Genomic DNA, 27,659 nt, shown 5'->3' with positions numbered 1-27,659 from the left:
GTCACTCCTGCCCAGTAGACGCATCGTTGGGCGGGTTCTGCCTCTGCTGCGGATGCGTCAGAGCGTCCGCCATGTTGAATGTGGCAAATCTGCAGTTAGACTCAGTCACTTAAACAGTATCAGAGGGACTTTAATATTAGAATATACTTTATATTCGTAATATTTTTTATTTTTGTAATATTACGAGTTTATTTTTGTATCCCTTTGGCTTCATTCTCCTGACTTTATTCTCGTAAAAAATAAAAAATAATTAAAAGAATCTAACCTGGCCCTATTACTCCAGGACTAAGATAGTTTTGCAAACTGTGAGTATTCTGGAAATGCTCCCTCTTAATTGTCATAATATCACGTTTTTCGCATTATATTACCACTTTTCTGTCACTTTTGTTTACTTTATTCTCCTATGACTTTTTTCTCATATTAGTAATTTTATCTCTTTAATACCCCCCAAAATTAGGTGTGTTTATATATAAGTATTATATATATATATATATATATATATATATATATATATATATATATATATATATAAATATATATATATATATATATATAAAATACTTATATACTTATATATAAACACACCTATTTATTTAGAATACTTCAAAATCTTTATATGCCCATCGATCAAAAGCCAATTTGGCTACCAATCTCTATCAATTAGTTTCTATATATATGTTTTTTACAAGTATATGTAAGCTCCATCTATATCTTTCAGTCTGAATACTTAAAACATATACACAGGGAACATAGACATTCACTACTTTCTGCCACATACAATATGGCGGTGACGCTGATGTACAAACCTGCGCTGCGCCCAATGAGGCGTCTACGTTTATAATGTCTATGCTCCTCCCCATATGCATTATGTCTGTGTTCCTCCTCCCTACTGGGTGCACGCCCATGGTGTAAACCGGGCCATACACAGTTTTTTTTTTTTAATTTATGACCAAATATGGCATCAAAACCCGTCCGTCGTCTGTCAAGCTATCCTAAAGAAATGTACAAAGAGTGTTTATAAAAGTGTTATAACAGTGCTGCATCCCTGTTGTTAGCCGTAGATCTGATAAAACACAGTAGGAAATCTGTCACACTGCAGGTGTACCCTGATGGTAGCTCAGGTCTGCACCTACATATTTTCTCATCTGCAGCGAGAGAAAAAAATATATATGCGAGAAAAGAAAACAGGTAGGTGTTGTCTGTTCAACTTCACCACTTACAGAAATCCCGCCAGGAACGTATTAAATACAGGTTTACATGCTAAATTTTGGCTTTTACATTAGCCTCTTAATATGCATATAATCATCAAGGAATGAACCTGCGATCTTCAGCAAAACAGGGGGGTGTCTTATAAACATCTTCCCACCCATTCTTCCATCATCCATCTATCCATCTCCAGTAATCACCAGGACATCCTGGACAGGTCTCTTGTCAAACATCTTAAGATCTTACCTCAATTTCATGAGGTTTTGTTGTAAGTTTCTGGTTTGTTTATTATCATTTTAGATACTGTGCAAATATAAACAGAGAACATCAAATTAAACAACACCACTTTGGTGCGCCAAAATGGATTCAAATTTCTAAAAATTCTGGTTGAATTTAACCCTTTTTTATATGTCTAGAGTCATCAAATTGAACAACTGTTATGTATTTTGACCCTCGTATACACAATGATTATCAGGCAGCCACTGCAGTGTGCTGAGAAAACAACTTTGTAACTTTATTTAAAATTTTAAAGCACAATTTAGCATCAAACATCCTTATAACCTAAAATATATGTGACTGCATTATCACACAATCTTGATCCCGTTCTACCTCCAGGCCAGACATCAGTTTGCTGTGAGATTGATCAACACAGAGAAAATCTCATTATGAGTCGAAAGAAGAGACAGTCTGTCAAATCAGGGTTCTGTGGTTGAGTATGGTTCCAGTCTGTCACATTTCTGTCTGAACTTATTATTACCCACAACACAATAACAATGCTGTCATACCAGTCAATGGGCACTAGTATACAATATATCCACTACTTGCATCAGTAGTATTGAATTAAAGTACAGATGACTAGGTAAATGGCTGGCATCAGAAAACAGGAGCATACCTCAGTTATATTTGTTTGTCCCACTTCTCTTTGTAGTGTAAAATCATAACAGGAGATAGTTGTGTTTCTGGGCTTTGTCCACTAATGCTCTGCATCTGTTCCCACAGAATGGGCAAGGTAAATACACATGGGAAACAGCGCCCCCTAGAGTCACAACGTGTGTAAATCACGGGTGAATCAATGTGGTTCATTTTGTCGTTTGTCTTCAAAGCCAGACATGTTGTGTTTTTAATATATATTATAAATATGTCAAAATAAAGTAATCTACTTTCAACCACAGATATGAAAAATGTATTTCTATCACACATTGTTTTAAAACAAATCGCTTGTTTTTATTTTTTTTTTACCCCAGAAATAACTTAAAAAAACATTGTTTCTGGTAAATATATTGTACTTCAAAACCAAAACAATGAGAAGTGTTTTTAAAATGTTGTTTTTCATGACATAGTTTCTGATGGGAATATCCGATTTCCAAAAAAATGCAATAAATACTTTTTATTTATTTACGGTGCTAGAAAAAGACAAAATATTCTTATTGTTAAAGCTAAAAGGCATTTGTAAGTGTCAGTTCAATATGTTTCTTCTAAAAAAGACAACTCAGATCATAATTAAAAATAGTTGGCTAAAATCTGCATTATCCACAACCAGTAATTATCTCTGTTCTAAATGAATAAATCAGAATAATTAAGGTTTGTACTGCTGACATATTTTTTTTTCTGAAAAGAGGTTTCCGTTGATAGTGAAATTATTAGTTATGGAGATACCACAAAAATTTAAATGAGGCGAGTCTTCAGGGCAACAATAATTACCAGATGACCTGCTCACCAGATCCAAGAAGGTTAGGTAGATTAACATCAGAAGAGGGTTTGCATACTGTCCTTGTGAATATAGTGACACGTATCAAAAGTGTCAAATGGAGCATACTGTGATGTCCAACGAGAGCATTACAGAGAATAAAAAAGTGGGTGTGGATCTAAGGCTTGGTTATAACATTGACAAAACATGTTGTGCAGAAATTTTCATGGAGAACAGAAAATGCTAATTGTTCATGGCTGAAGTTTCAAAGACCACCAAAGGACTCAAACATCAGGTAACCAGCCTGAAAAAACAGTTAACACAAAAAGTAGAACCCAGAAAAATACTTTTCAGGGGCAGAAAAAGAAGATATGAATTGTCTCTTCCCGGACTTATGCTGAAAAATACCAGAGATGCAAATTAATTGATCCAAAATAAGTGACCCAATAGGCTAGACAGGCCTAATTTTTAATGTCCAAAAATTCAGTTTGACCTTCAAGTTATAGCCTGCTATCTAGCCTGTTATTAAACAGATTTTCCAGATTTTTGGAGAACTGAGGTAGTAGTGAGACAGGTCTGTGGTTTGTGAAGAGGCGTTTATTACCAGTTCCAAACTGAGGTATGACTTTTGCCAACTTCATTTTGTTTGGAAATGTGCTGGTATGAAATGAAAAGTCGCAGATGTACATTGATGGTTTAGAAATTCACTCAGTACCCATTTTTATAAACAACACAGTCAGAGAATGTCTTAATTGTACATTCAGAAACAATTTCAAATGAATTTATTTATATTGCGCCAATTTACAACACATTTCATCACAAGGCACTTTCCAAAGTCCAATTCAGTCAAATCATACTGATTGTTCAAAAAGTTTCCTCTCTAAGGAAACTCAGCATATTGCATCAAGTCTTGACAAGCAGCATCCGCTCTTCCTGAGAGCCACGGGGAGAGTCGTCTGCATTGTCCATGGCTTTGCAGCAATCTCTCATACCGAGCAAGCATGAAGCGACAGTGGAGAGGAAAACTCCCCTTTAACAGGAAGGAAAAACCTCCAGCAGAACCAGGCTCAGTATGAACGGTCATCTGCCTCAACCCACTGGGGAATAGAGAGGACAGTTAAATAACTTATAACTATTTATTAGTTATTTCTCACTCAGTGCTGTGAGGAACATTGAGCTCAGGTTCTGTCTTCTATGAGACGCGGTGGATCACGGATTTGCTCCACCAGCTCAGGCCCAAAGCTTAATTGCTTAAAACTATAAACTACTTAGTTCATGCCATCATCATTATTTTTATTAAATGAGAAATATTTTGAGTAACTTACTGGTTTATAACCATAATTGATTCTAGAGTTTAATATGGTCCACATTCCTTTAATATTGTGCTTATTAGTATTTAATATTTAATAATAGTATTCTCAGACCCCACTCATATTCTTTATTCAGAGTATCAGTTTCTTCCTTCAGGTCGACGTCTTAGAGTCCCTGCCTGTAGACTGAACCGCTATAAGAACTCATTTGTTCCGCTTTCCATAAAAGCAATAAACAGTATCAAACAGTAATTAGTGAAATAAGCAATGGTATCCAACATTTTTAACCTAAACTGACATGCTTCTTCCATGTATTCATTTATATTAGAATGTATTCTTTATTGAAGGGTATTTATAAATTAAAAAAAATATATATATATTTAATTTATTTTTATTGTGAATGTAATGTAACCTGCTTCTTTTATGTCTTTATTTTTCTTATAATGGAGTTTCTATAGTAGTGTTTTTATGTGTGAATGTAGTGTTACACATAGTTTGGACTATGTAGAAGCCAGAGTCTGTACCCAAGACAAATTTCCTTTGGGACAATAAAGTTCATCATCATCATATTTGGATTTTTTTTTTTTTATTATTTTAGTTTTTGCTGACGTTTTTCTGCTAATTTATGAATAGTTTATAGAAACTGATTTCTTAAAAACTGATTTATTTTATTTTATTGACGGACTCACCAAAAGTGACGGTTTTTTTTTCATGGGTTTTAATTTGAAAGTCCCTACCGGAAGTGGTTTCGCGTACGCAGCCGAGGCTTAAAGTGACGCTGCAGGATAAACAAACCAAGCAGCAGGAGGAGGAGGAGGCGAGGTGAGGTGAGGCGGCGGCGTTCAGCCTGTATCCTCCTGACATTTTTACATTTTTACAACGATGCAGTCTTCCAAGAGGAGCGAGAGCGACTGGCAGGGACTGGTCGGCGAGGTAAGAGGACCCATGAACGCCGGGAACCGCCGCTGGTGAGGCGGGCGGACTTGATAACAGACGCTGCCCTGGTCCATATGGAAGCAGCAGCGGCGCGTCTGATGGACGGACCCATAAAGTCACCGCCGACGCATGGACTCATCACCGTGGCTTTAGCCGGGGCTCTGATTGGCTGATATTTAATGGCAGCATAGCCGCAGCTCCTTCCAGGTTGAACCCACCTGTGGGCCCACCTGGGCGTCAGGATGCTGGCACGATGCTGCCTGCGTGGACACGGCAGTACCAACCTTTCTGTTTACATGATCGTGGACATGATAGGAGTGGAAGCTTTACCGCACCAACAGTGCTAGTTGCTTTCTAAAAAGTAATCGCACCTCTTATTCCTACCACAGACCTATGATGCGTTTAATTGGGATGTCACGTGATTGACCAACGCGGGAGCGCACATTTGTGGAGTTGGAGGAAAATCATGCGTTGTTCTCCAACATCTTTGACACAATGGTGTTGTTGTGCATTTGTTCACACCCCCCGGAATTGATCCGCTTTTAACTCTCATTCCTGCTGAAGCCTCCCCACAGCACAATGCTGCCACCACCGTGGGGAGTGGTGCGTTCAGGGGGACGTTCGGTGCTAGATTTCCTCCACACGACTAAATAAACAGTCCATTTTGCTCTCATCTGACCGGAGCCCCTTCTTCGACATGTTTGGCGAGCCCCCTTCTAGGGCTGAACAATTTGGGAAAATAATCTATTTGCGATATAGTGCAATTTTTTTCCCCCAGTTTAATTTATCATGTCTTTTTAACATTTACAAACAACAAATTAATTTGTTTCCTCACATTGCGGATTAGTTGCTAAAAGACCCACAGCATCTAAACTCAGAGCAGTGATGATTGCGTTTTGCCTATGATATATTTCAACCAAAACTGCAATTTTGACTTTTCTCAGCATTAACCACAAGCAACAAAAATGGCCTCTAAATAAAGATGTTTGTAAACAAGAACTATTTTAAACAAGAACTTTTAATATTTCTATTGCTTTTAATTGATCAATCCTTGTTGAACATAAAGTGCAACCAACAAACAAGTCTATGTATTAAACTGATTGACCTGTACTTAATGCTATGTATGATTATATAAACTCTAAAACAAGTAATAAAATTATATTATCTCACTGCTGCAACTGTCTTCCCTTCCATGTGGAGGCAAACCCACTTTAAACATTTTACTGACACCTAAAGGTCTGATTCACTAATTGTTACATAGCCAAAGATTGCTGACCTCTGCGATTTGGAAATTGCGTTTTTTTTTTAAAATCGCGATTATATTGAAAATGCGATTAATTATTCAGCCCTACCCCCTTCATGTGCCTCCAAACAGGACTTCCCACACTTTGGTAAATACCAGATTAGTGGCGTGCATCACCAGATGTGGGTCGTTACGAGTCACATTCACTCAGTTACATTTACCGTAGTAACTATATTTTTGTACTTTTGCTTAAGAAATACATATATCGTGAGGAAACTACCCTGACGAGTCCTTTTTTGATGACTATTCTATTTACTTCTTGAGTGAAAATATATATCAGAGTTTGATTTATAACATGTTAAACCATGTATAATTTGTCTTACACTTAATAATAACATTAATTTGTGTTGAACCAACATAAAACATCTTAATGAGATGCATTAAAGTTTGTGCTTGGAGCTTTAAGATCTGCAAGGTGCTACAAAGACCACAAAATGAAAACTGCGTTGCTTCTGCAGGTTGAGCTTCAGCTGCGGTTTGGTTGGGAGCAGGATAAGGGTTACTCTGCTCCGCCGAGCCTAATCTAGATGCTGAAGTCAAATTTAAACCCGCGCTATTTGCTGCTCTTAATGGTTTAGTAGTGCCGTGCATAAGTGCTCAGTCTGCCCTCCATTCTTTTAACATGTGCAACCAGGTTGTGAGATTTTTATATTTAATGATGAGTAGCTGTTTGATGTTTTTGGAGCTCTGTTGAAATAATAATAATAATAATAATATAATAATATTAAATTGCTCACCTCATAAATCATCAGGCTCCTAACATAAGGGGATGAATGCATTTTTATTTAGTTTTTTACCAAAGACACTTTTTTTCTTTGTTTCTTTTAGTTGAATCTATATAGAAATGACTAAGATAACAAAGTCTGACACAATATATGATTTTAGCATCAAACGGGTGGCACACAAAGGTCTAATGATAAAACGCTTTTCTCATCTCCTGCGTCAGGTCGGTGCAGGACGTCGTTGTCGTTAATTCCCAAAGACTCTTTCAGACGATGCTCGCTACCTGTTGCTCGTGGGGCTGCACAATATCAGGAAGACAACTGACTGCAACACTTGTTCTGATGATTGCGATGACGATATTTATTACATTTGACATGCCTATATTAGGCCTGGAACGATAATTCGATAACAATATATATTGATTGATAGACGTATATATCGATGATAGGAAAAAACAGGGTCAATAAAAAGTTTAATAGAACAGTTTTGCATCCTAGTCATGCAGGTTAATATTATAGTCATTACATCCTCCTAACCAATCACAAACACAGAACCAAGAACCAAGCTCCGCCCCCTTCAAAGAGTTCAGAGCCCTTTATTCAACCAAAAAGTTGGTTGAATAAAGGGTTGAGTTTGAATTCAATGTTTTTCTGTTCTTTACCTAAAAATAGCTCGCTAAGCAACAGCATAAAAGGCCCAGGGTTGCACTTAAAATATATGTGTTGAATTTGTTGATAATTATCAATATCGATCAATATGATTTCTATTTTATCGATATGCTTTTTTTCCCCCCTATATTGTCCAGCTACCTGGATCCCACTTTGTTAACGGCGATGTATTTTGTAACACCACTTATTCCGTTCTCTGTCGACTCCTCGTCGTAGTTTCTGGTGTGCAAACGCAAGCTGGAGAGTAAGAAGGAGGCGCTGCTCATCCTGTCCAAAGAGCTGGACACCTGCCAGCAGGAGAGGGACCAGTACAAGCTGATGGCCAATCAGCTGCGAGAGCGCCACCAGGGGCTGAAGAAGAAGTACAGGGAGCTTATTGTGAGCGCTTCAACATGCAGGATAAAACAATTAATCTTTTCTGGATAAAAAGAAAACAGAGCCGGGTAGATATTTTTATGTATTTCATGTTGGTTATCGGTAAACTTTTCTCCTTTCAGGACGGAGACCCTTCATTGCCACCAGAAAAACGGAACCAGGTGAGCTCCATGGGGGGCGTAACATGATAGGAAGCTAGTTTTCCACCTGTTGAGACTCAAAGTGGCTCCACCGTTCTCCTCTCCTCCTTCCTCAGGTGAACCTGGGTCAGCTGCTGAGGGACTCCAGGGAGCGGGTGAGGCAGCTCGCCGAGGAGGCGAAGGACCTCAGCCAGCGGCTGGCCGAGGCCCAGGGCGATAACAAGGTGCCCTCACGCAGCTCCGCGGGCAGTGTGAACGTGAACAGGCGCTCAGGTTTGAACGAACTGAGATGAATGTGTTCCTGCAGCTGCTGAGGATGACCATCACCCGACAGAGGCTGGGCGACGAAGAGGTGGGGGTCCGCCACTTTCCGGCGCACGAACGCGAGGACCTGGTCTCTCGGCTAGAAAGAGCAGGGCGACAGGTGACGGGTTTTCCTCGACTTCAAATCATTTCGCGCCGTTGACATAGATTCATTTTACCTTCTTTTTCCACGCTCATGTATCTGACTCACTCCATTGCACCACAGGATAAAAGATCTCGACTATACATGCATTTGACCGTCATTTAGTTGTTTTAGACCTTCAATTCAATTCAATTTTATTTATATAGCGCCAATTCATGAAACATGTCATCTCAAGGCACTTTAAAAAGTCAACATCAATCATATTATACAGATTGGTCAAAAATGTCCTATATAAGGAAACCAGTTGATTGCATCAAAGTCCCAACAAGCAGCATTCACTCCTGGGGAACCGTAGAGCCACAGGGAGAGTCGTCTGCATTGTACATGGCTTTGCTGCAATCCCTCATACCGAGCAAGCATGAAGCGACAGTGGGAAGAAAAATTCCCCATTAACGGGAAGGAAAACCTCCAGCAGAACCGGGCTCAGTATGAACGGTCATCTGCCTCGACCGACTGGGGGTTACAGAAGACAGAGCAGAGACACAACAAGAGAAACAAAAAAGCACAAAAGCACACATTGATCTAGTAATCTGTTCTACATTAGATGGTAGTAGCGGGTGATCTGTCTTCTCTGGATGATGTCACAGCTAACAGAACGCCAGACCAGGTGTACCTACTATGAAGAAAAAGAGAGAGAGCAAAAAGTTAAAAGCTGAAATGACAACAGTTATTTCAATGTAATGCAAAACTGGAGAACTGGAGAAATCAGTAGAGTGAGAAAAATAGGCCCTGATGTCCTCCAGTAGCCTAAGCCTATAGCAGCATAACTACAGAGGTAGCTCAGGGTAACATGAGCCACTCTAACTATAAGCTTTGTCAAAAAGGAAAGTTTTAAGATTAGTCTTAAAAGTAGACAGGGTGTCTGCCTCACGGACCTTGCTTCCATCAATTTGATAATGACCCCCAGATCAAATAGGCTACGTTCACACTGCAGCCTGAAGTGACCATATGCGACCTGTATCTGATCTTTTCATGACAGTCTGAACAACACAAATCGGATTTTTTCAAATGCGACCCAGGTCGCTTGGATATGTGGTCCTGAATCCGATACGTATCTGATCTTTTCTAATGCGACCTGTGTCTGTACGGCCAGGTCACGTTTATCCGACCTACACGTCACTGATACTTGACAAACGTCACTAACGGTGGACCTGGCTATGCCAAAGAGGTTGACTATTGTGCGGTAACAAGCTCCTGTTGCAAGTCCATACAGCCCCACAGCAACGCGTTTACTCAATGCTATGGCTGCCGAAGATGTGTGTCTTTATGTAAGGAGCGCTAAAGAGAGCCGTTCACAGGTGCACATAAAGGTTGCCTCTGCGTATCAGCGTATCTTGCGTTAAAGAACGCAAGATTATGATCCATGTTTACTTCCGCAAACAATGAGCACGCTTGCTACGTGTGACGTCATCGCGTCCTCAACTGCGCATGCGGGACACTTAAGTTGTATGAATGCAGTTCACACAGGAGAACACATACAAGTCGCATATATTTGGAAAATCCAATTTCACAAAAAAATCGGAATTGAGTATCAAGGCCTGCAGTGTGAATGTAGCCATAGATTCAACTCAGGCTTCCTGCTGGTAGACGTTGTTAATTGGAGCCATATAGGCACATTTCCTAACTCCAGTCCTGAAGAGCCAGTGTCCATCCCTCCTCCTCCTCAGCTGACTTACGTCAACAAGTTCTGTAACGTCCTGGTAATAAATCATTTACTATGTGCTTTGGAAACGTCCAGAGTCGTCTGAAACACTGAAGACGCCTTCAGCTGAGGACTGGAGTTGCACACACCCTCACTAGATTGTAGGTAGTTAATAGAAAATCTCTTTAAAGCCTCAGTTTTCTCAAAGGGTCGAGACATAAACAGCGTGGTGGACAAACGTCCCTTGACGGAAAAGCTGCTCGTGGACTCTCGACAACCCGTGCTTTGACATGCTTGAAGCTGCTTTTCCCCTCTTCTGACTCGTTTTTGTGTGTAGATGGAGGAGATGGAGCACAGCATCAAAGCCCTGAGCGACGAGCTGCAGGACGTCAAGGCGGAACGCGGCGTCTTCAGGGAGAAGGCCGACCGGCTAAACGTCGAGCTCAACCATGTCTTGGGGAACCACGAGTCGCGCCTCATTGACGTGGACGCGCTGTGCATGGAGAACAGGTGGGCGAAGAGCGGAGGACGGCTCTCATCAAACGGACACGCTGAATAAGAGACGCGGGTTCTTTCCTCTGGGGTTAAGCTGCTGATCTCAAAACCTGAAAAACATCAATGATCGTAAATGTTTACCCTGTAGCCCCCCTGTGGGAGTGGTGGCCTTGCGGCGTCTCGGAGAGGCCCCAAAGGTCAGCGGTTCAAAACTCACTGTCTGTCACTCTGAGCAAGGCTCTTGACTGCAGGTTGCTTCCCAGGCGCCACTCAGCGTTGGCAGCACTCTGCTCCCTAAGGGACCAACCCCCCCCCCCCCCCCCCCCCTCTGTGGGACTGTAAAGGGAAATATCTATTTATTTAAACCAGAAGTGAGCTTCAAATCAGTATAAGAATATCGCAATTAAACGGAATATTTTCACATTTAATCATTTCTATCACTGAAACATGTTGAGAATAAGATTCGCCTTGACCGGTTGTTAAACAAATAAAAGCTACGCAGTTAGCACCCAAAGCTAACTGCATGTGCTCTGGTCCTACCAAAAGTTTGAAATCACATGTGTCATGCCACCTGTTCTAATCCTCTTATAGGAGAGTTCAGGGGAGCAAGGCTTCAAATATAAGTTCCAGTATAAGGAACCCAGTAAGGACTGTTGTGCTGAATGATGAAGGTACCAGAGACACCATGCTGCTTTTTTTTTTCCCCCAAGCTCAAAGACATTATTTCCCTCAGCTAGTTTAAAAAGTACTATATTAAAACATATTCAAAAGAATCTAAAATGTTAAATATTTATGTATGTTTTACTAAACTATAAAAATCCTGTCTTCTAATTATATGTTCAGTTCTGGTCAGACATTTACATGCGGTCTCCATGAAACTGAATGTTGTCCTAAGTTGGGGTCCTTTTTTGCCAGCTTGGATGTATTTATTTTTTTGGTTACAAGCAACTTCATTTTTATATATATATATATATATATATATATATGCTGGTTGCAGCCCGCTAACATTTGTATCTGTATCATTTAAGATTGGTTGACCCGGCATGATTTTTGCCCCAATTCTCCCCATCCAAGAGGCGCTAATATCGGCGTGTCTCTTAAGATTATTTTAAGAGCTATTCCTGCCGTGTGTGGTGTGTTAAGAGCGATCTTGTCCGCTCGGTGAAACGTCGGGTATGTAGCCAATCAGAAAGCGAGGTGAGGGAAACACAGAGAAAAAAAAAACACAGCTCGCCTCCATATCACAGTGCAGCAAACGTAGAGCCCCCCATTCGCTCTGTCTCCACTCCTTCAACCAACACCTTTTCTTTTTGTAATGCTTTCTCTCTGTCACCACTGTCCTTCCTCGTCCTCTCCATGTTTATTTACTCTGAACTCACGTTTAATCTTGAGAGGTTTTGCAACAGTTCCCGTCTGACATCTGATCCTGAGTAAAATATGTCCGTGTGTGGTGTGCTGTGTTTTATCGTTACATGTGGCGTGTCTCAGGCCGACTATTTTAAAATCCTGCCGTGTGAACCGGTCTTCAGTAAGTTGCAGAGAAACCCTTTTGGCTCTTCTTATTTGACATAGCTGTTGGTTGGTTTCATGGCCTGAGTCGGGCTTTATTAAAGCTCAAATTTTAAGCTGACTTGCTGAACCTTAAAGTTTTTCTGCTTTATCCATTAAGAGGCCATTTTTTGATACATTTATGCACCATTGTCCTCTTGGAACAGCTAGTTGTGTCCCAATAACAACTATCTGACATAAACGGTTACCCTCAGATGATGATTTATTATTATTATTATTTTTATTCCTTTATTTAACCAGGAAAAGTCCCATTGAGATTAACAATCTCTTTTTCAAGGGAGTCCTGGCCAAGATAGCGGCAAAAGATTACATTACAGTTTACAATAACATCTATCTAAATTAGAATTTCATAAAACAGTTACAAACCATAGATCTCATTTCCAAACCTTTGAGCAATCGTTTAAAATGTCCGATCGGAATCAAATCCTTCAACTTCCAGTCTTTCTGAAGATTGTTCCATGCTGTGGGGGCAGAGTACTGAAAAGCTGTCTTTCCAGCTTCAGTGCGGATACTAGGTACAGACAGAAGCAGAGACTCTTGAGAACGTAGAGAATACAGTCCAGCCGCTCTTGGTTAAATGTACTCACAGAGGTATGAGGGGAGCAGACGCAGAATACCCTTATAAATGATCATATACCAGTGAGTGAGTCTACGAGTCTCTAATGCTGGCCAGCCCACACGTATATAAAGTTCACAGTGGTGTGTGCGAGGCTTACAATTTGTGATAAATCGTAGAGAGGCATGGTAAATTGAGTCTAACATTTTTAAAACTTGATCTGGGGCATTAATATAGATTAGGTCACCATAGTCCAGAATGGGTAAAAACGTTGCAGCTACCAGTCTCTTCTTCGACTTAAAAGAGAAACAAAGCCTATTCCTGAAGAAGAAGCCAATTTTCAGTCTGAGTTTTTTAAGCAATGATACTGGTTAGGGTGTGCAGGAATTGCCCAGAAACCACCAAGGCCAAACGTGTGTCACTGTCAACGGTGAGGCGAGTTTAACTTCCCCAGTGGACGGACAGATCAGGCTTATATTTGCCTGCTGAACGGCCTAACCCTCAACCCTACTGAGAAGTGGTGTGCATCGCTAAAAACCTGCTTCTGAAATAAAAGCAGACACATTAGGTTATCTCCACCTGATGAGAAAGCTCGGAATGATACCAGAGGTTTCTCCAAGGCCCCAGAAGGTGTGGAGTTTTGTGGACGTAAAACTTTGTAACCCAAGCCGTTGCGCCACTGCGCAAAAAGTTGCCTTTTTTGAAAGCCAGATGAAATCAAAGTAGGGTTAACGTCCATCTTCAGGACCCGGGACTGTCACGCCTCGCATATAAAGCGCCTCCGAACCATCTGTGCTCTGACACTGATTGCCTTTTCAATCACTTTCACGGCAGGTATTTACATGACCGGCTCTCGCAGCTTCAGGAGGAGGTGAACCTGCTCAAGTCGAACATCATGAAGTACAAGGCGAGCTTCTTTTCCACCCGCTGCTGGGTTAACTCCAAAAACCGCCTTTTTGGACGCTGCATATATTCAAATGGCTCCTCAAGCTTTTGTCGTCTGCTCTTCTCCCCACAGACGGCCCTCGAGAGGAGGAAGAGCTCCGGCACGCACGGGCGATCAAACAGCGTTCCCCTGACAGGAGTGCTGTCAGCCAAGCAAGGTGAAAAACGCCCACTGTCCCGCTCCCTTTTTTTTTTTTTTAGCGCGGACGCGACACGTAAAGACGCATCGGACCCGGCCGATAAAGCCGGCTGGCGAATCCGAGCCGACGTCTTCGTTGTCAGTCAGCAGGGAGAAACTAGTTCCGCCCGTCTCACGCCGCGCTCTCGCTAAATTATTCAGCGACTTGTGCGCTGCCGATCCTTCACGCCGCCGCCCCGGACACCAACTGTGTTTTTAATTGTGCTCTCAGCGGTGCGGAGCGCCACTGGCGGGGAAATGAGGCTGCCATGATGAGTGACAGTCGCTGGCAGGAGCGGCACAGTGGGTTCTGGAGCTAAAGTTAGGGGAAGTGTCGCCTAGCAGACAGCTGCTTCTAACACTCCGTCTCCGTCTCGCGCTTGTCGTGCTGCCCCCACCCTTTCTCTCTCGTTCTGATTTGTACTTTTAAAAGTTTTCCCGATGCATTATTAGTAGATTGAGGCTATTCCTTCCCCCGTTTTGGAAAAACTTTGCTTTTTATGCATCTCCATCCCATTTTTGTTTTAGTCCAGGAGATGCTCCTGGAGGAGCAGGGCTGCAGCTTGCCTGCCACGCCTCAGTCCATCGCCGACCTGAAGTCGCTCGCCACCGCTCTGCTGGAAACCATCCACGAGAAGAATCTGGTCATCCAGCACCAGAGGCACACCAACAGGTGCGGCGCCTCGCGACACTTTCCTCCAGCTTTTCCCACATCTGCTCGTCTCGTGGTCTTGAACTTTAATGTGTTTTATTGGGCCTGATGCTGAAGTGGAAGTAAACTTTGACCAATATTACAGTTTTACAAGTAAAAAAACTGAGTTTGGCATGCGTTCATATGTATTGAAGAAGCAATTATTGCTGCAGTTACACCTGGTAGTCTTCTGGATTATGTCTTCAGCATCTTTGCACATCTGGAGACTTTATTTTCCGTTTCCCTATTGGTCAAACACCTCAAACTGGGTCAGGTTTAATAGACTTCCTAAAAGAAAGTTTCCATCTCCTGCTACAGATTCCTAATTTATGTTCTGAACTTTGACTGGGCAGCTCCAGCACACAAATATGCTTTGACCATAACGATCTGCATCAACTCCCCTGAGCTTCCCCGTTCCTGCTTCACCGCAGCGCGATGCAGCCACTCTCGAGTTTCGACATGGGGAATGACATGCAGTGTTTACGTTTTTGCACGTAGGTTAAAATGTTCGGTTTCACATGGTTTCACACGATTTTCGGCTGCGTAATGCTGTGATGGCTCGAGCGGTGCTTCGTGAGACGTATAAAGCTTAGTAAATTTATCTTATAACCTAAAATTGCGTTTTCTGGATTTTATGTCTCAGTATTTCAGTAAAGAGGGCTGCAAACAAAGGCAAGCCCCTCTTTTCAGATTCTATTTGTAAGAAAATGTTGAAGCCCTTGTATCATTCTCCCCCTGCCTCGCGATAAATAGCGTTTTCTCAAGCCCTAGCAGCCACCCCCCCCCCACAGACTGCATGAAGCATCCGTCTGACTGCTTTTCTTCCAGCACCGCACCTGACACACGTTCAATATTTGCTGTTTGATCAGTCCTCCTCCTCAAAGACAAACACAGCCGCAGACTAAGAGTGTATAGAACCTCACCTCTTGTATCTGTTCTTCAGGATCCTGGGAAACAGAGTTGCAGACTTGGAAAGGAAGCTAAAGACCTTGGAGGTCTCGGGCTTGTGGAGTTTACCAGGTGGGTTTGAAAAAACAAAAGCATAATTAAGGGAATAGACTGTGCTCGGCACTAAAAGTCCTGAAATAATCCCCCTACTGCGAGCATAAGAACAGTCCATTATCGTTATTTTAAACTGTTGCAACAAGACTGAAGGTTTTTGCCACTAGTCTGGGTCACATGACTGTAATTCCTACTTAGTTTTGAAGATTTGTATTATAGATACACTTTCAGGTCTGTCTAAATATCGATTTCATCGTCTTCGTGCGTCTTCAATAAGACTGACAGCACCGAGTCGCTACCACGCCATAAGCAAACGCAGTTGTATGGCAGTTCCTGTGTTTGGACCCGACTTCAGCTGATCGCCTGTCGCCGTCACAGACGATGGAGAACTTAAAATAGAGACTTTCAGCATCAAGACTTAGTTTTTGGTTTAAGTTGTGATTGCGGTTATCGTAGAACTTTTCTTAGTGCAGCTGAAATTATATGAATGTAACGCTGCTCTCTGCTGACTCCACCACTCGGCTCGCTGCATTGAAGCATTCAAGTGTCTTTTTGAATGGACAAAATGGAGCAGTTGTAGCCTATTGAAATATTACAAAAACATAAATAATATGTTTGAAATATTACATATTTCGCACCGACATGATGCATCTAGAACAACCCCCATTTAGGTTCCCAGAATGGGGATCGGGACACCCCTGGGGGTCGCAAGACACCTCTTGTGTGGTCGTGAGATGATTCAATGCTGATGCGCTAAAAAGATTTAGTATTTTCTTATTTGCAGAACTGCTACCAAAGTGTAACTTTACAAGTTGCTGCATATTCCTCATTTAAATGCAGTTTAAAGTTCTTATAAAATACTACTTTATTCTCTTAATATTATGACATTATTCTCAGGGTAAGGCATTCATCTTGGGAATGCTTTTTGTAAGGGGGCAGGGCAAAATACAGCACCCTCCAGACTTATTGACACTTCTGTTAAAAATTCATTAAATAGATTTATGTATGACGGTGAAATAATTGTTAAACTACCATCTAGCCCACCTTGTGTGGTAGCAGGGTAAACTTGTCTTCTCATCTAGCCTTGTTTGTTCAGAAGATATTTTTTAAAGAAATGCTTCAGTTAGTTTAACTTTTGTAATAATTTATTAGAGTTGAGAAGGATTGTGGTAACTTAAGTTTGAAATAAAAGAAATCAAGCAGAGGATCCTGCCCCTTAAGAAAATGTACTCAAAGGTAGATTTTTCTACGTTTTTCACTGGCAGATGATGCACAGCCATAAAATACACATATGCTTTATTTTTTACACATCTTTAGCAGGGGTGCCAATGAGGATGGTGGTTTGGTTGCTGCTTTTTAATAATATTATAAGTCTGGTTGTACTATTATCACCACTTTAAGGCGTAGGCCTCATTTATGATACCAACGCAGTTCAGCCGAGACGCTGAAATCCTCTGCTGCTGTTTGATCGTCTCCCAAAAACATTTAGGCAGGTGGTCAGAATAACATTTAAATGATCGACTGAATGTAGGTTTTCCCAGCAAAACAACACATTGTCATAAAGTGAAGTTATTCACTATATTTCAGTTACTGTTTTTAGTTTGCCTGTCGTTTTTTTAGTGTGGGAAATCTGGTGTTTATATATATATATCTCATTAAGATTTTGTATTTCCAACGCTGTATCTCTCTCTCTCTCTCCCCCCTCTGGCTGCATCTCAGGCTTGACCTACCACGTATCTGTGGGAATTGGGAGTATGTATTCCTTCTGCCCCACTTAGCCCATCCATGCCCCCCCCCCCCTCCTCTGTATGTCAGCATGCCAGAACAAATCTGGGCAGGCGCCCAGAAAACATGCCACCCCGTGCCCACCTTTTACCATGTGTCGACTCCATTGACCACAAGCTCATGTGTCTGTTCATGATAGCAGTGACACAACGGGGACCACCTCAGCAACACACGCCGATCGTGCTGTCCCACCTGGCCTGTTCCTCTCATTACTGATGGGGGGGAGGAAGAGTTCTGGCAAAAGTATTCCTACCGCTACCATTTTTGCTTGTTACCTCATTATATCACCTTCCAATCACAGACCATAATATCATTTTATGGGATTTTATGTGATAGGCAACGATGAGTTGTTCATAGATGTGTACAGAAAAAAAGGATACATGATTTTAAAATCTTTTTGCAAAACATCGGGGTGGGTTAGGTGGACCTTGGCCAAAGTTTCATGATTTTTGCAGCCTCTCAGGCTTTTTTTCCAGGACGACCCGGTATTTAGCCATAAATCTGACAAGCTTCCTTTTCCTGCAGAAGACCATGATACCCACAGGATGATGCTGCCACCAGCATGTTTCACTGTGGCAGTGATGTCTTCAAGGTCACATTATAGGGTTAGTTTTCTTGCCACAAAGCAGTTTTGCATGTAGTTCAAAAACAGTTCAGCTTTTAGTGTCATTGGATCAGAATACATCGTTTCACATGTTTGCTGTGTCCCCCTACAGGGATCGTTGCAAAATGGGAACAAGACCTCTTACATCTTTAATTCAGGGTGTGATTTCTTGCACTGCAAAAACGGATCTAAAAATAAGTAAAATATTCTGAAAATTAGTGTATCTGTCCTCTATTTGAGCAGGGTATTAAGGTGATCTGCCAATAGAATAAGAATTTTGCACTTAAAATAGGAACAATTCATCTCCATCATCTTATTTGAAGTGCAGGATGTCTAATTATCTTAATTTAGGGGTCAAAATACTCATTCCATTGGCAGATGATCTTGATGCCAGATGATTTACCTGCTCAAATCAAGGACAAAAACACTATGTTTAAGAACATTTTGCTTATTTTTAGATCCGTTTTTGCAGTGTACTGCCACATCCATGGTTAACGGAGGGCCACTTGGCCGATTCTAAATAATTCTTTAATTGCCAGACCTGCTACCTTAGGTGGATGACCAGGCATACCGCATAAAATGTGCTTTACAACCTTGTGTATTGTTTCCTAACCTGACCCTGCTACAAACCCGTTCACTTCTTTCTCCCCGATCTAGCTGCTGTGTTCCTTGGTCTTCATCGGGCTGTTTGTTCACTAATGTTCTCTAATAAAACCTCTGAGGCCCTCACAGAACAGCCTGATTTATAGATTAAATAACACCCAGATGAACTCTTTTCCCACTAATGCGATTTTTGAAGGCAGCGGGTTACACTCGATCTTATTTTAATGATATCAAAGCACAGGGTGCTGAATACAAAGGCATGCCACACCTTTCAGGTTTTGAATTATAAATATTTTAGATTTTTTTCCCCCCTTAATCCATATATAAATATGCCCTTACTAGCCGGCTGACGCCTTGCTCACGTTTGACCCGGCCAATGGACCGATGGAAAGATTATTTCCCTCTTTTACTTCACATATGCCCTGCTCTGTGTTGGTCTATCACATAAAACCCCAGTAAAGTATTTTAAGGTTAATTTAAAGGTTATTTAGATTTCATTTAACGGTTCTAGGAAAACCATTTATAGCCTTTTTGGAAACTATGGTGTCATATATAAAATTAAAAGCATTATTTTTCAATTGAAGTCAAAACTACATAATCTTTTAGGATTTATAGGTAAGAATTTGAATTGGTGGAGGAAAAAAAAACGTCAGACCTAAAGCTTTTCAATTCTTGTAAACGAATCCTGAGAAACTGAAAATATTGCCAATTATATCTAAAGAAGCATCCCAAATAGAGTTCGCAGCTGAAATCCAGGTGATCCAACAGCTTCTCAAGAAGAAAAAAAACAACAACACTTCCTGCTTTTTTCCACTGGAGGGCGGTGTTACACTGTCCACCAACCAGTCTGAAAGGTGGAGGGGCTGTGGCTGGATGGAGGTGCGCTGTCATGAGACCGTCATTCTCTCCGCCATAAAAGTGACAAGCATCCATTACTGAAAATGATTGCCCACATTACAAACACATTTAGGGGAATGTGCCGTTATTAGGGAATTTGTAGGCGAGGGCCCAGAGTGCCTGACGAGCACGCTGTCCACCACAGTTAGGGAGACAAGGATATAGAGAAAGAGAGGCGAGCGTCTGTGGCCTTGATGTGATGGGACGTCGGGCTGATGGATATTAAAGGCAAACGGGATAGGATGGAGGGCCTTGGCTGCCTACCTGAAGCCCGTAGAACACGGGATGGGACTACATTGTCTACGGATGAGAGGGAGCAGAAAACAATAACAATGACACCGATGTAGTGAGTTAGATGGAGTTGAGATTGATAGGCTCTCGCAGTTCACCCTAACCTCATGCTAAATAAGTGCAAGCTGAACGGTAACACTGCCAAGGAAAGCCTTGGAGGGTTAGAGGCTAGAGATAGCGCCTCCACAGCTTTATTTCAGCCTGATGACGGACTCCCAACTGCTTCAGTGACACATTTTGACAAAAAAAATGTTATATAGCTACAAAGGACAACATTCTAGACAATGTTTGTATCTGAAATGGCTTCTTTATTTCCTTTTTTTTTTTTTTTTGCTTTCAACATTTTACTGTATTAGTAAATCTGGCTTCACTACAAAAATAGAACTAAAAATAAGTAAAATTTTCTTGAAATGAGAGTATTTTTCCTTGATTTGACCAGGTAAATAGGATTATTTGCCAATGGAATAAGATTTTTGCACTTAAAATAGGAACAATTCATCTCCATCATCTTATTTCAAGTGCAGTATATCTAATTATCTTATTTTAGGGGTAAAAATACTCATTCCATTGGCAGATAATCTTAATTACCGTCTCAAATCAAGGACAAATACACTAATTTCAAGAATATTTTACTTATTTTTAGTTCTCTTTTTGCAGTGTTTTTGTGGTTTCACTTCAGCATAAGCCTTGTTGCTGGCTAAGGGTATGAGTAAATGGCGTGTTATCCTGATGCATCTTAATAATCCAGATACAAAAGTACAATTGGAAAGGTACTCTGGACGGGACTTCTTTATTGAAACATGTCCTCCCCAGACTTCTTCAGTCTGAGGAGTTACAGGTAAACTTAGACGTAAAAGCAGTACTTTTGCATAGTGAATTAACAAGTTTAAATGTTACGAACTGGTTGTTCGCATGCAAAAGAGGACCATAAGACTGCCACCTGACCACTCTGATGACCACCTATTGTTCCCAGGGGGGCTGAGTCACGCTCATGCAGTGACGATTGGACCCAGAGGCCACCACCCCATTTAACGATGGGCGGTTTCTCCTCACAGAAATGATGGCCTTTTACTCTCCGTTCAAACCAACGTTCCTCTCTGACCAGGTTGAGAACATCTTCGTCTCTGAAAGAGTGACCGTCAACCTGCAGATGTGTGCAGACCGCAGGATCTTAGCCTGATGATGAGCTGGGCCATCCTACCGGCCAGAGGCTGCTTCGTTTCCCCCGATGTATACCTGGTCACAGTCCTCCTGGAGCGTAACAGTATACAACACATTGCTCTGTTTGTGCCGCGGGACTGGATCTTTGGGCTGAAGCGGTCTTTGCCCTGAAGTGTTTTTGGGTTTGAAAACCACAGGGGCGTCATATTTATAAAATAAACGTCTCAGTTTCTCTAAAATTCTCACGACGTAGGGGGTGACTGCTGGTCTCGGTTTGGGGTCTTCCTTTTCACCCGCTGGCTGGAGTCCTGTTTAGGTCTCTGGTCTGCTCTGAGGAAAGCCCTGTTGGGATAAACACATTGCTCTAGGGCCTTTTTTGTGTGGGACTTCTCCTTCTCCATGGCTCCTGAGTTTGTGGGAGCATTGTCTGCTCTGTGATACAGAGTCCTGATGACTCCTAACTTGTGCTCCAGTGGGTGCTGGGAGTCAAACCGAGAATACTGGTCTGTGTGGGTGGGCTTGCGGTACACCTCAGTTTCTAACTGTCCTCCATCTGAGGCAGAGACGTCACAGTCCAGGAAAGCCAACCTGGTATTTTTTCATATCCTCTCATGTGAACTCTATATATTTATCTTCTGGGTTGATGTAATCGGTGAAATTTTGGACTTCCTGAGATTTAATTTTAACCCAGGTGTCATCAACATAGCTGAACCAACAGCTGGGTGGTGTCCCTGAAAAGGACGCTAAAGCTCTCTTTTCTACCTCCTCCATGTACAGGTTTGCAACAGAAACTGGAGATCCCATAGCACACTCATATGTGAAGTAGGCCACAGTTTCAGGAGCTGGCGCAGTTGCTCCGTGGAAAGAGTGGTTTCCACAGACCCACTTCTTTTTGGTAATTGCTGTAGTTGAAAACCATTAGTCTGATAAGGCAAATTCTCCTGCCTCCTATAGAAACTTCAGGCTAATAATAATAATAATAATAATAATAATAATAATATTAATATTAATACATTGGATTTGTAATGCACTTTATATTTATACAAATCCCAAAGTGCTACATAGTAAAACAGGTAAGTGCTAAATAAAGAACACATGGAGATCATGAAAAAAAATAGAATAAAAAGATAAACAATGACAATAAGTAAAAGGGCAAGAGTTCAATAAAAGGCTCTCCTAAAACGACTACGTTGCATGTATGGCCTAAAAACAAGAACAGTCTTATTATTAGCTTTAAACTGCTGTATTTTTAATTGTTCCAGTGTCTGTTCCTCTCTTAAGGTAACAGCGTAGTGCTGCACCACATTGCTAAAAATCAGCCTAAACAGCTGTAGAGCAGAGGTCTTCCTGGGTGCATCAAGAAAGCGTTGCGCTCACCATTACATGTGATGGAGCTTGGGTCTTCCATGACTGTTGTGATTGTGGCGGTTCGTTATCATGGTGGCAGCATATCTGGATCTTTGGTGTAGGAGAGAGTTACCTGGTAGCAGAGGTGATAGCTTTAGGATGTGTGGCCCCGTGCAAATGTGTGGTTTTGTTGTCAGCGAAGCATGATTAGCCACCCTAGTCTCACGTTAAGGTTATCTTATCACACCCACACTGACCCAGAAGTGGTCAAAATTGCTTGATTTGCTGAAATCCTTTTGGCACCTAAAGTAAATAATTCATGCTTTCCAATCAAAAAACATTTAAAAAACTGCAGACTAGGGAGATGCAGAATATTTTGATTTTCCTTAAGGATTTTTTAATAACGTTTTTTTCTAGCTAGCTAACTAGCTAGCCATCTATCTGGCTAACTAGCTATCTATCTATCTATCTGGCTAGCTAGCTAACTAGCTATCTATCTATTGGCTAGCTAGCCAGGTCAGATTGTGAGCAAACATAATTATCTTGTTTGTCTCAATAGATTTAAAGGATTCAGTTTCATTTATTTATTTTTCATTCAACATTCTGACATGAAAACAGTGTTCTCTAAAAAATATCAGCGCTCACCCATATTGCTACAGCAGTAAAAGAGACAAATTAAACTCTGGAGCGATTGTTTTTCACCATTGTTGGCAATTTGCATTTTTGTCCTATAAGATGTCACTTTAAAAGGTCACATTTTGCTTTTGAGATTCTTTCTCTTTTCTATGTGTCACAAAAACCCCATAGCCCTCCGTTAATGGTGTTATTCTGTCCTTCAGAAGACAGAGCAGCTGAGCCGCCTTGTTTTGTGGCCCTAGCTTTTCTCCCGTTATTTGTTTACATCGACACGCAACAGATTTGCATAATGCCTGCCTTCTGGCTACGTTGGCACAACTCAAACAAAGGGAGAGAAAAAAAAAGTTGCAGATCAACATTTTTAAACCGATCTGAGCTGAGTTTTTGGAAGTGGGGCCAAGAAAAATGCGTCTTGGTGTTTTGGAGCAGAATGTGACAAAAAAATATCGTAATCATAGAGGAAGAAACAAGTTTTTCGTTTCTAAATTATACACACGTCTTACAGTAGAGCCCTAAAAATTAAAGGCAATTTTTCTTGCAGCGTTTTTGTTCTTCTGTGTTTTTCCGCCTAGCAATTTCCAGAGCCTCGCAGTTTCAACACGCATGACCTCGCATTCATCTGCTGCATTAGCATTACAGTACAGCATCCATTCCTGTTCACCATTTATAATCCTTGTGCATCGTACCACTCCAGCCATCCATTGTTTTCCACTCTGCTCAGTTTTTTTTCTCCTCATACCACAGAGTAGAAGTAGTCAGAGTTTTGCCAGCTCAAGAGCGACGGCCTACACACGTACAAGCGCCTGTGCTCGTGCTTATGTGCGTATACAAGGGTGTTTATATTTATAACGTCTGGATTATGGCGTACAGTCTCTTTCGAGGAGCATATGGTGTCAGCCTAAAAGGCGTGCAGCCATCACTAATGAAGACGGATGACAGGGAGCTGAAAATCCTCTTTCTGCGAGCACTGCACTGCATACGTGAGTGAGTGTTTGTACGCTGTTGTTGGGAGGCGGGTTGCCTTAAATGTGGTCCATCCATTCCATCATGTCCTAAAATCCACTCCCTGCTAGTGTTTCTTCTGCCAACACCTTGGATGCGAGAGTAACTGAGGGTTGGGGATGTTTCTGTCTTGGACCTCGTCTTACAGGAAGCAGGGACAGCACGGTGCCAAATGAGAACCTCCAGCCGGAGCTCCGTCCAACGCGTGCCGCATCTCTGCCAAGCACGCGGCCCCTCAAAGGTAAATGTGTGTAACTGTGTGTACCTTTTTACTGATGAGACCCGCACCGCACCCCAGATTCCTTCAATTAGCACAGCAATTAGCCACAGTGTGGAGAGACGCTCCTCTCTGTCTGCCATGTTTAACCCGAGTCCTTCCCCTTCCCGCCTCCGTTCCTCTCAGCCCGTTATTGGTGCAAGCTGCCCAAATGCCATGGCATTTTGGAAATGTGAAGCGAATTCTCGCCCACTGACATTCAGAAACTTCTGCCATGTTCTTTTTTTTTTTTTTTAACAGAAGGTGGAGAGGAGGCCATAAATATGGATGCCACTTCCAGTAATGTTGCCTTTTTTTTCCCTGCCTCTCTCTCTCTCTCTCTCTCTCTCTCTCTCTCTCCGTGTGTGTGTGTGTAGAAAATGTGGCTGGGACTCTGCGTGAAGTCTTTAACCTTTTTGCCTGAACATCCACAAATATGGGTCAGTAAGCCCCTAAGAGAGAGTGTGTGCAGATATTCGGGGAGGAAGCAGAACTAAGCTGTTGCTATTACTCAGACGGAGGCGTCACACTTGTTTCAGCTCCACCTGTCAGGGGCTCTCCTGCTATATTTAGCCTGTTTCCGTCAAATACTGTGTCTTACATATTTATTCCTGCCTGTTGAACTTTTTTTTCCCCATTTCGTGTCGTTACGTTCACAAACTTCAGTGTGTTTTGTTCTGGTTTTGTGTGTTAAGCCAACACAAAGCTGTTCATGATTAAAAAGGAAAGGGTTTCTATGATTTTATGCAAATACAAATCGGAACATTTTGGTGTGCATTTGCATCCAGACAACCAGATGTAGAAGCTATATCTGAATTAATTTGTGTCTGATTAAGAAAAAGGCTTTTTTACACGACGTATTATGAGTTAAAAGATGTAATTTGGATGATAACAATTGACTGCGCAATTGAGCGAGTTTAGGCTTTTTTTTGTTTAGTAGGAATAAGCAGCGAATTGGGGACAACCCGTAACGTTTCTCTGCCAATGCCACAACGAGGGGCGTCGACCATCCACATAAGAAAATATAGTTTACTCAAGATGTTTATTTATGTTGAAGAAAACAAAGAAAAGTCCCTCGATGAAGGCTTGTTTCCTTCAAAGGATTGTGCACAAGCTTAAGGCGTATGTTTAGTCTTGTGCATGTTCACTAGGAGGAGACCAGGAGAGAGAGAAGGAGGGTTTCTCATGGGAAAAAGAGTTGGGGGGCGGGGCTTACAGTTCAAACTAAACTATTCTATTCGAATTTGTGCGGGATCACGGATAGTTCCCTTAAAGCAGGATCAGGTTGGAAATCAGAACATCTGACAGCTCTCAATGTAAATGAATACAAATACATGCAAATATTGTTTGTAAATCATATTTGAAAGCCATGAAGTCTTCACTGTCTACTGCACAATTAGCCATTTTCTGTTGTTTTGTCCCATAAAAGCTCAAAAGAATTTCCACATGTTTGTGGCTTTGGATGTTTTTTGTCAGGCGCTGTATGAAACTAAACGAACTTCGTACATCTACCTCTTAGTAATTCATTAACAGAGCTTTATTTTTTTTTTCCCCATTTGCCTACTTTTTTTATTGTTTGGCACATTAGAGTTGGTTCTGAAACTATGATAAAACAATTATAATTAGCGTTAAGCTTAATTGCAGTTTTCCAGGTAGAAACGGGTTATATAAGATGCGGTACGTTGCTGTTGCTTTGATGTGCGATGCCGCTTGGTCTGCGGCGCAGACGGTCTCCCTCCTGAACGCCATCAGGGCAAAATGAGGGAAAAAGGGTTTGCTTTCTGATCTTGGCTTTGGCGGCCGCTCGAGTGAGCAATTACAATGACCAATCACCGCAATTTTTTTTCTTCTCCCACTTCTGTCAGATGACAGAAGTTCACATGAATCATCTTGGGAATGCTGCACCGCTGGCAGTGACCTTGGCACAGATGGCGCCGGCAGGGAAGACACACCTGCACTGCTCAGCAGCCCGGATCCCCTCGCAGGCGCGGAGACGGATGGGATGGACGGCAGAGGGGGAGAAATCGTGACCGCGAGAGGCGATCCGGAGCCGGAGGATGGACGGAGTCCAGTGGAGGAGGCGGGGCGGGAGGAGGAGGGCGTGGAGGACGAGGAGCTGGGGTCCTCTGTGGAGGAGGGAGAAGAAGCCGCTCTGGCTCTGGATCTCCGTCCCACTGAGTCGAGGATGCAGTGGCTTTCCATCGCGCAGGCTTCTGTCGGCTATCCAGAGCTCCCCTGCCAGGACAGTGAGTCTAATGATGCGCTTGAACACGAAGAAGCCTCAGCACCGATTCCAAAGAGTCAAGCCACGGAGGGGCCGAGCAACACTGAGTGGGACGTTCACTGCCCGCCTGCGCCTGGCATGATCTAATGTCATGAAAAGATGGGGGAACTTCTCTTCCTGTCGTCGTTATTGATGATTACATTAATCATCCCTAGTTGGGTTCCCACTGCTTTAGCCTCTGCTCATTAACTTCCTTCCACACTGAGCAGCTCGCTTTCAGTCAATAAAACAGAGAAAACACCGTTTTTTTTTTTTTCTCCCCCCGGATGCTGCTGACAAAGCCAGGGGTGCGCGCTGCATCTAGACTAGCTTGTTGTTGCGCTACAGCGGAAAGTCTCCCAATCAAACTCGGTGCCCTGCAGGGAAAAAAAAACAACAAAACTTGCGTGTCCTATGTTCTCTTGTTGCGTTCCCCTGTGCGGAGAAGATCCCAGTTGTTTGCTTTACTCTTTCTAATGCTAAGTTATGCCAATAAACTCAATGCTGCATTTTTTTTTTAATGGTGGGGGAATCTAAATTGGTGGTGTACCAAGACTTGTAACATGTGTGTGATGAATACTTTTGAATTTGTCGTTTTCACCTTAATTCACTTAATGTCTATTCATCTAAATCTTGCCTAATTTTTTTTGGGATGTATTTGGATGTGACTAAATGTGCCTTACATGTCAAAACATTTAATATTTATTATAAATTCACAAAAAAATAAAAAACTTGTGTTGTTGGTTGCATTCATTTCCAGTGCAGAAAGCTGGGATACATTAGTGCTGTTGGTGTAAAATTGGGGTGGTTGTCTAAATTATATAAAAAAAAAAAATACACTCTGTTGTCACATTGGAGAAAAAGAATAGAATAAGCATTTTATTATCCCAAAAGAGAAACTTTGCACATGCAATCACCCATT

At 41.9% G+C, this 27,659-nt stretch overlaps 1 protein-coding gene across 2 annotated transcripts; it reads left to right on the top strand.

Moving 5' to 3' along the window:
• Positions 1–4,979: 4,979 nt before the first annotated feature.
• Positions 4,980–27,124, top strand: ccdc149a (coiled-coil domain containing 149a). Of its 2 annotated transcripts, XM_036146536.1 has the most exons (13): positions 4,980–5,136; positions 8,050–8,211; positions 8,331–8,369; positions 8,465–8,572; positions 8,656–8,772; positions 10,794–10,966; positions 13,911–13,983; positions 14,095–14,179; positions 14,728–14,872; positions 15,834–15,910; positions 17,612–17,644; positions 24,367–24,459; positions 26,340–27,124. In XM_036146536.1, exons 1-13 carry the CDS (start codon positions 5,086–5,088, stop codon positions 26,843–26,845), a joined length of 1,662 nt encoding a protein of 553 aa, XP_036002429.1. In that variant the 5' UTR covers positions 4,980–5,085; the 3' UTR covers positions 26,846–27,124. The 2 variants fall into 2 exon arrangements, with proteins under 2 accessions (XP_036002429.1, XP_036002430.1); XM_036146537.1 differs by lacking the exon at positions 17,612–17,644.
• The last annotated feature ends 535 nt before the right edge of the window (positions 27,125–27,659 follow it).

Source organism: Fundulus heteroclitus, chromosome 14 (assembly GCF_011125445.2).
Source record: "Fundulus heteroclitus isolate FHET01 chromosome 14, MU-UCD_Fhet_4.1, whole genome shotgun sequence".
NCBI classification, from domain to species: Eukaryota; Metazoa; Chordata; class Actinopteri; order Cyprinodontiformes; family Fundulidae; genus Fundulus; species Fundulus heteroclitus.
Note: the sequence above shows the minus strand (reverse complement) of the source record. Positions and strands in the feature narration are given on the sequence as shown.

Bases quoted from the DNA above. Each gene is read 5' to 3' on its own strand.
- ccdc149a (XM_036146536.1), top strand. From the start codon at position 5,086: ATGCAGTCTTCCAAGAGGAGCGAGAGCGACTGGCAGGGACTGGTCGGC. The intron at 13,984-14,094 runs GCGAGCTTCTTT...TTCTCCCCACAG, and splicing joins CGAACATCATGAAGTACAAG to ACGGCCCTCGAGAGGAGGAA. The intron at 17,645-24,366 runs GTATGTATTCCT...CTCGTCTTACAG, and splicing joins CGTATCTGTGGGAATTGGGA to GAAGCAGGGACAGCACGGTG.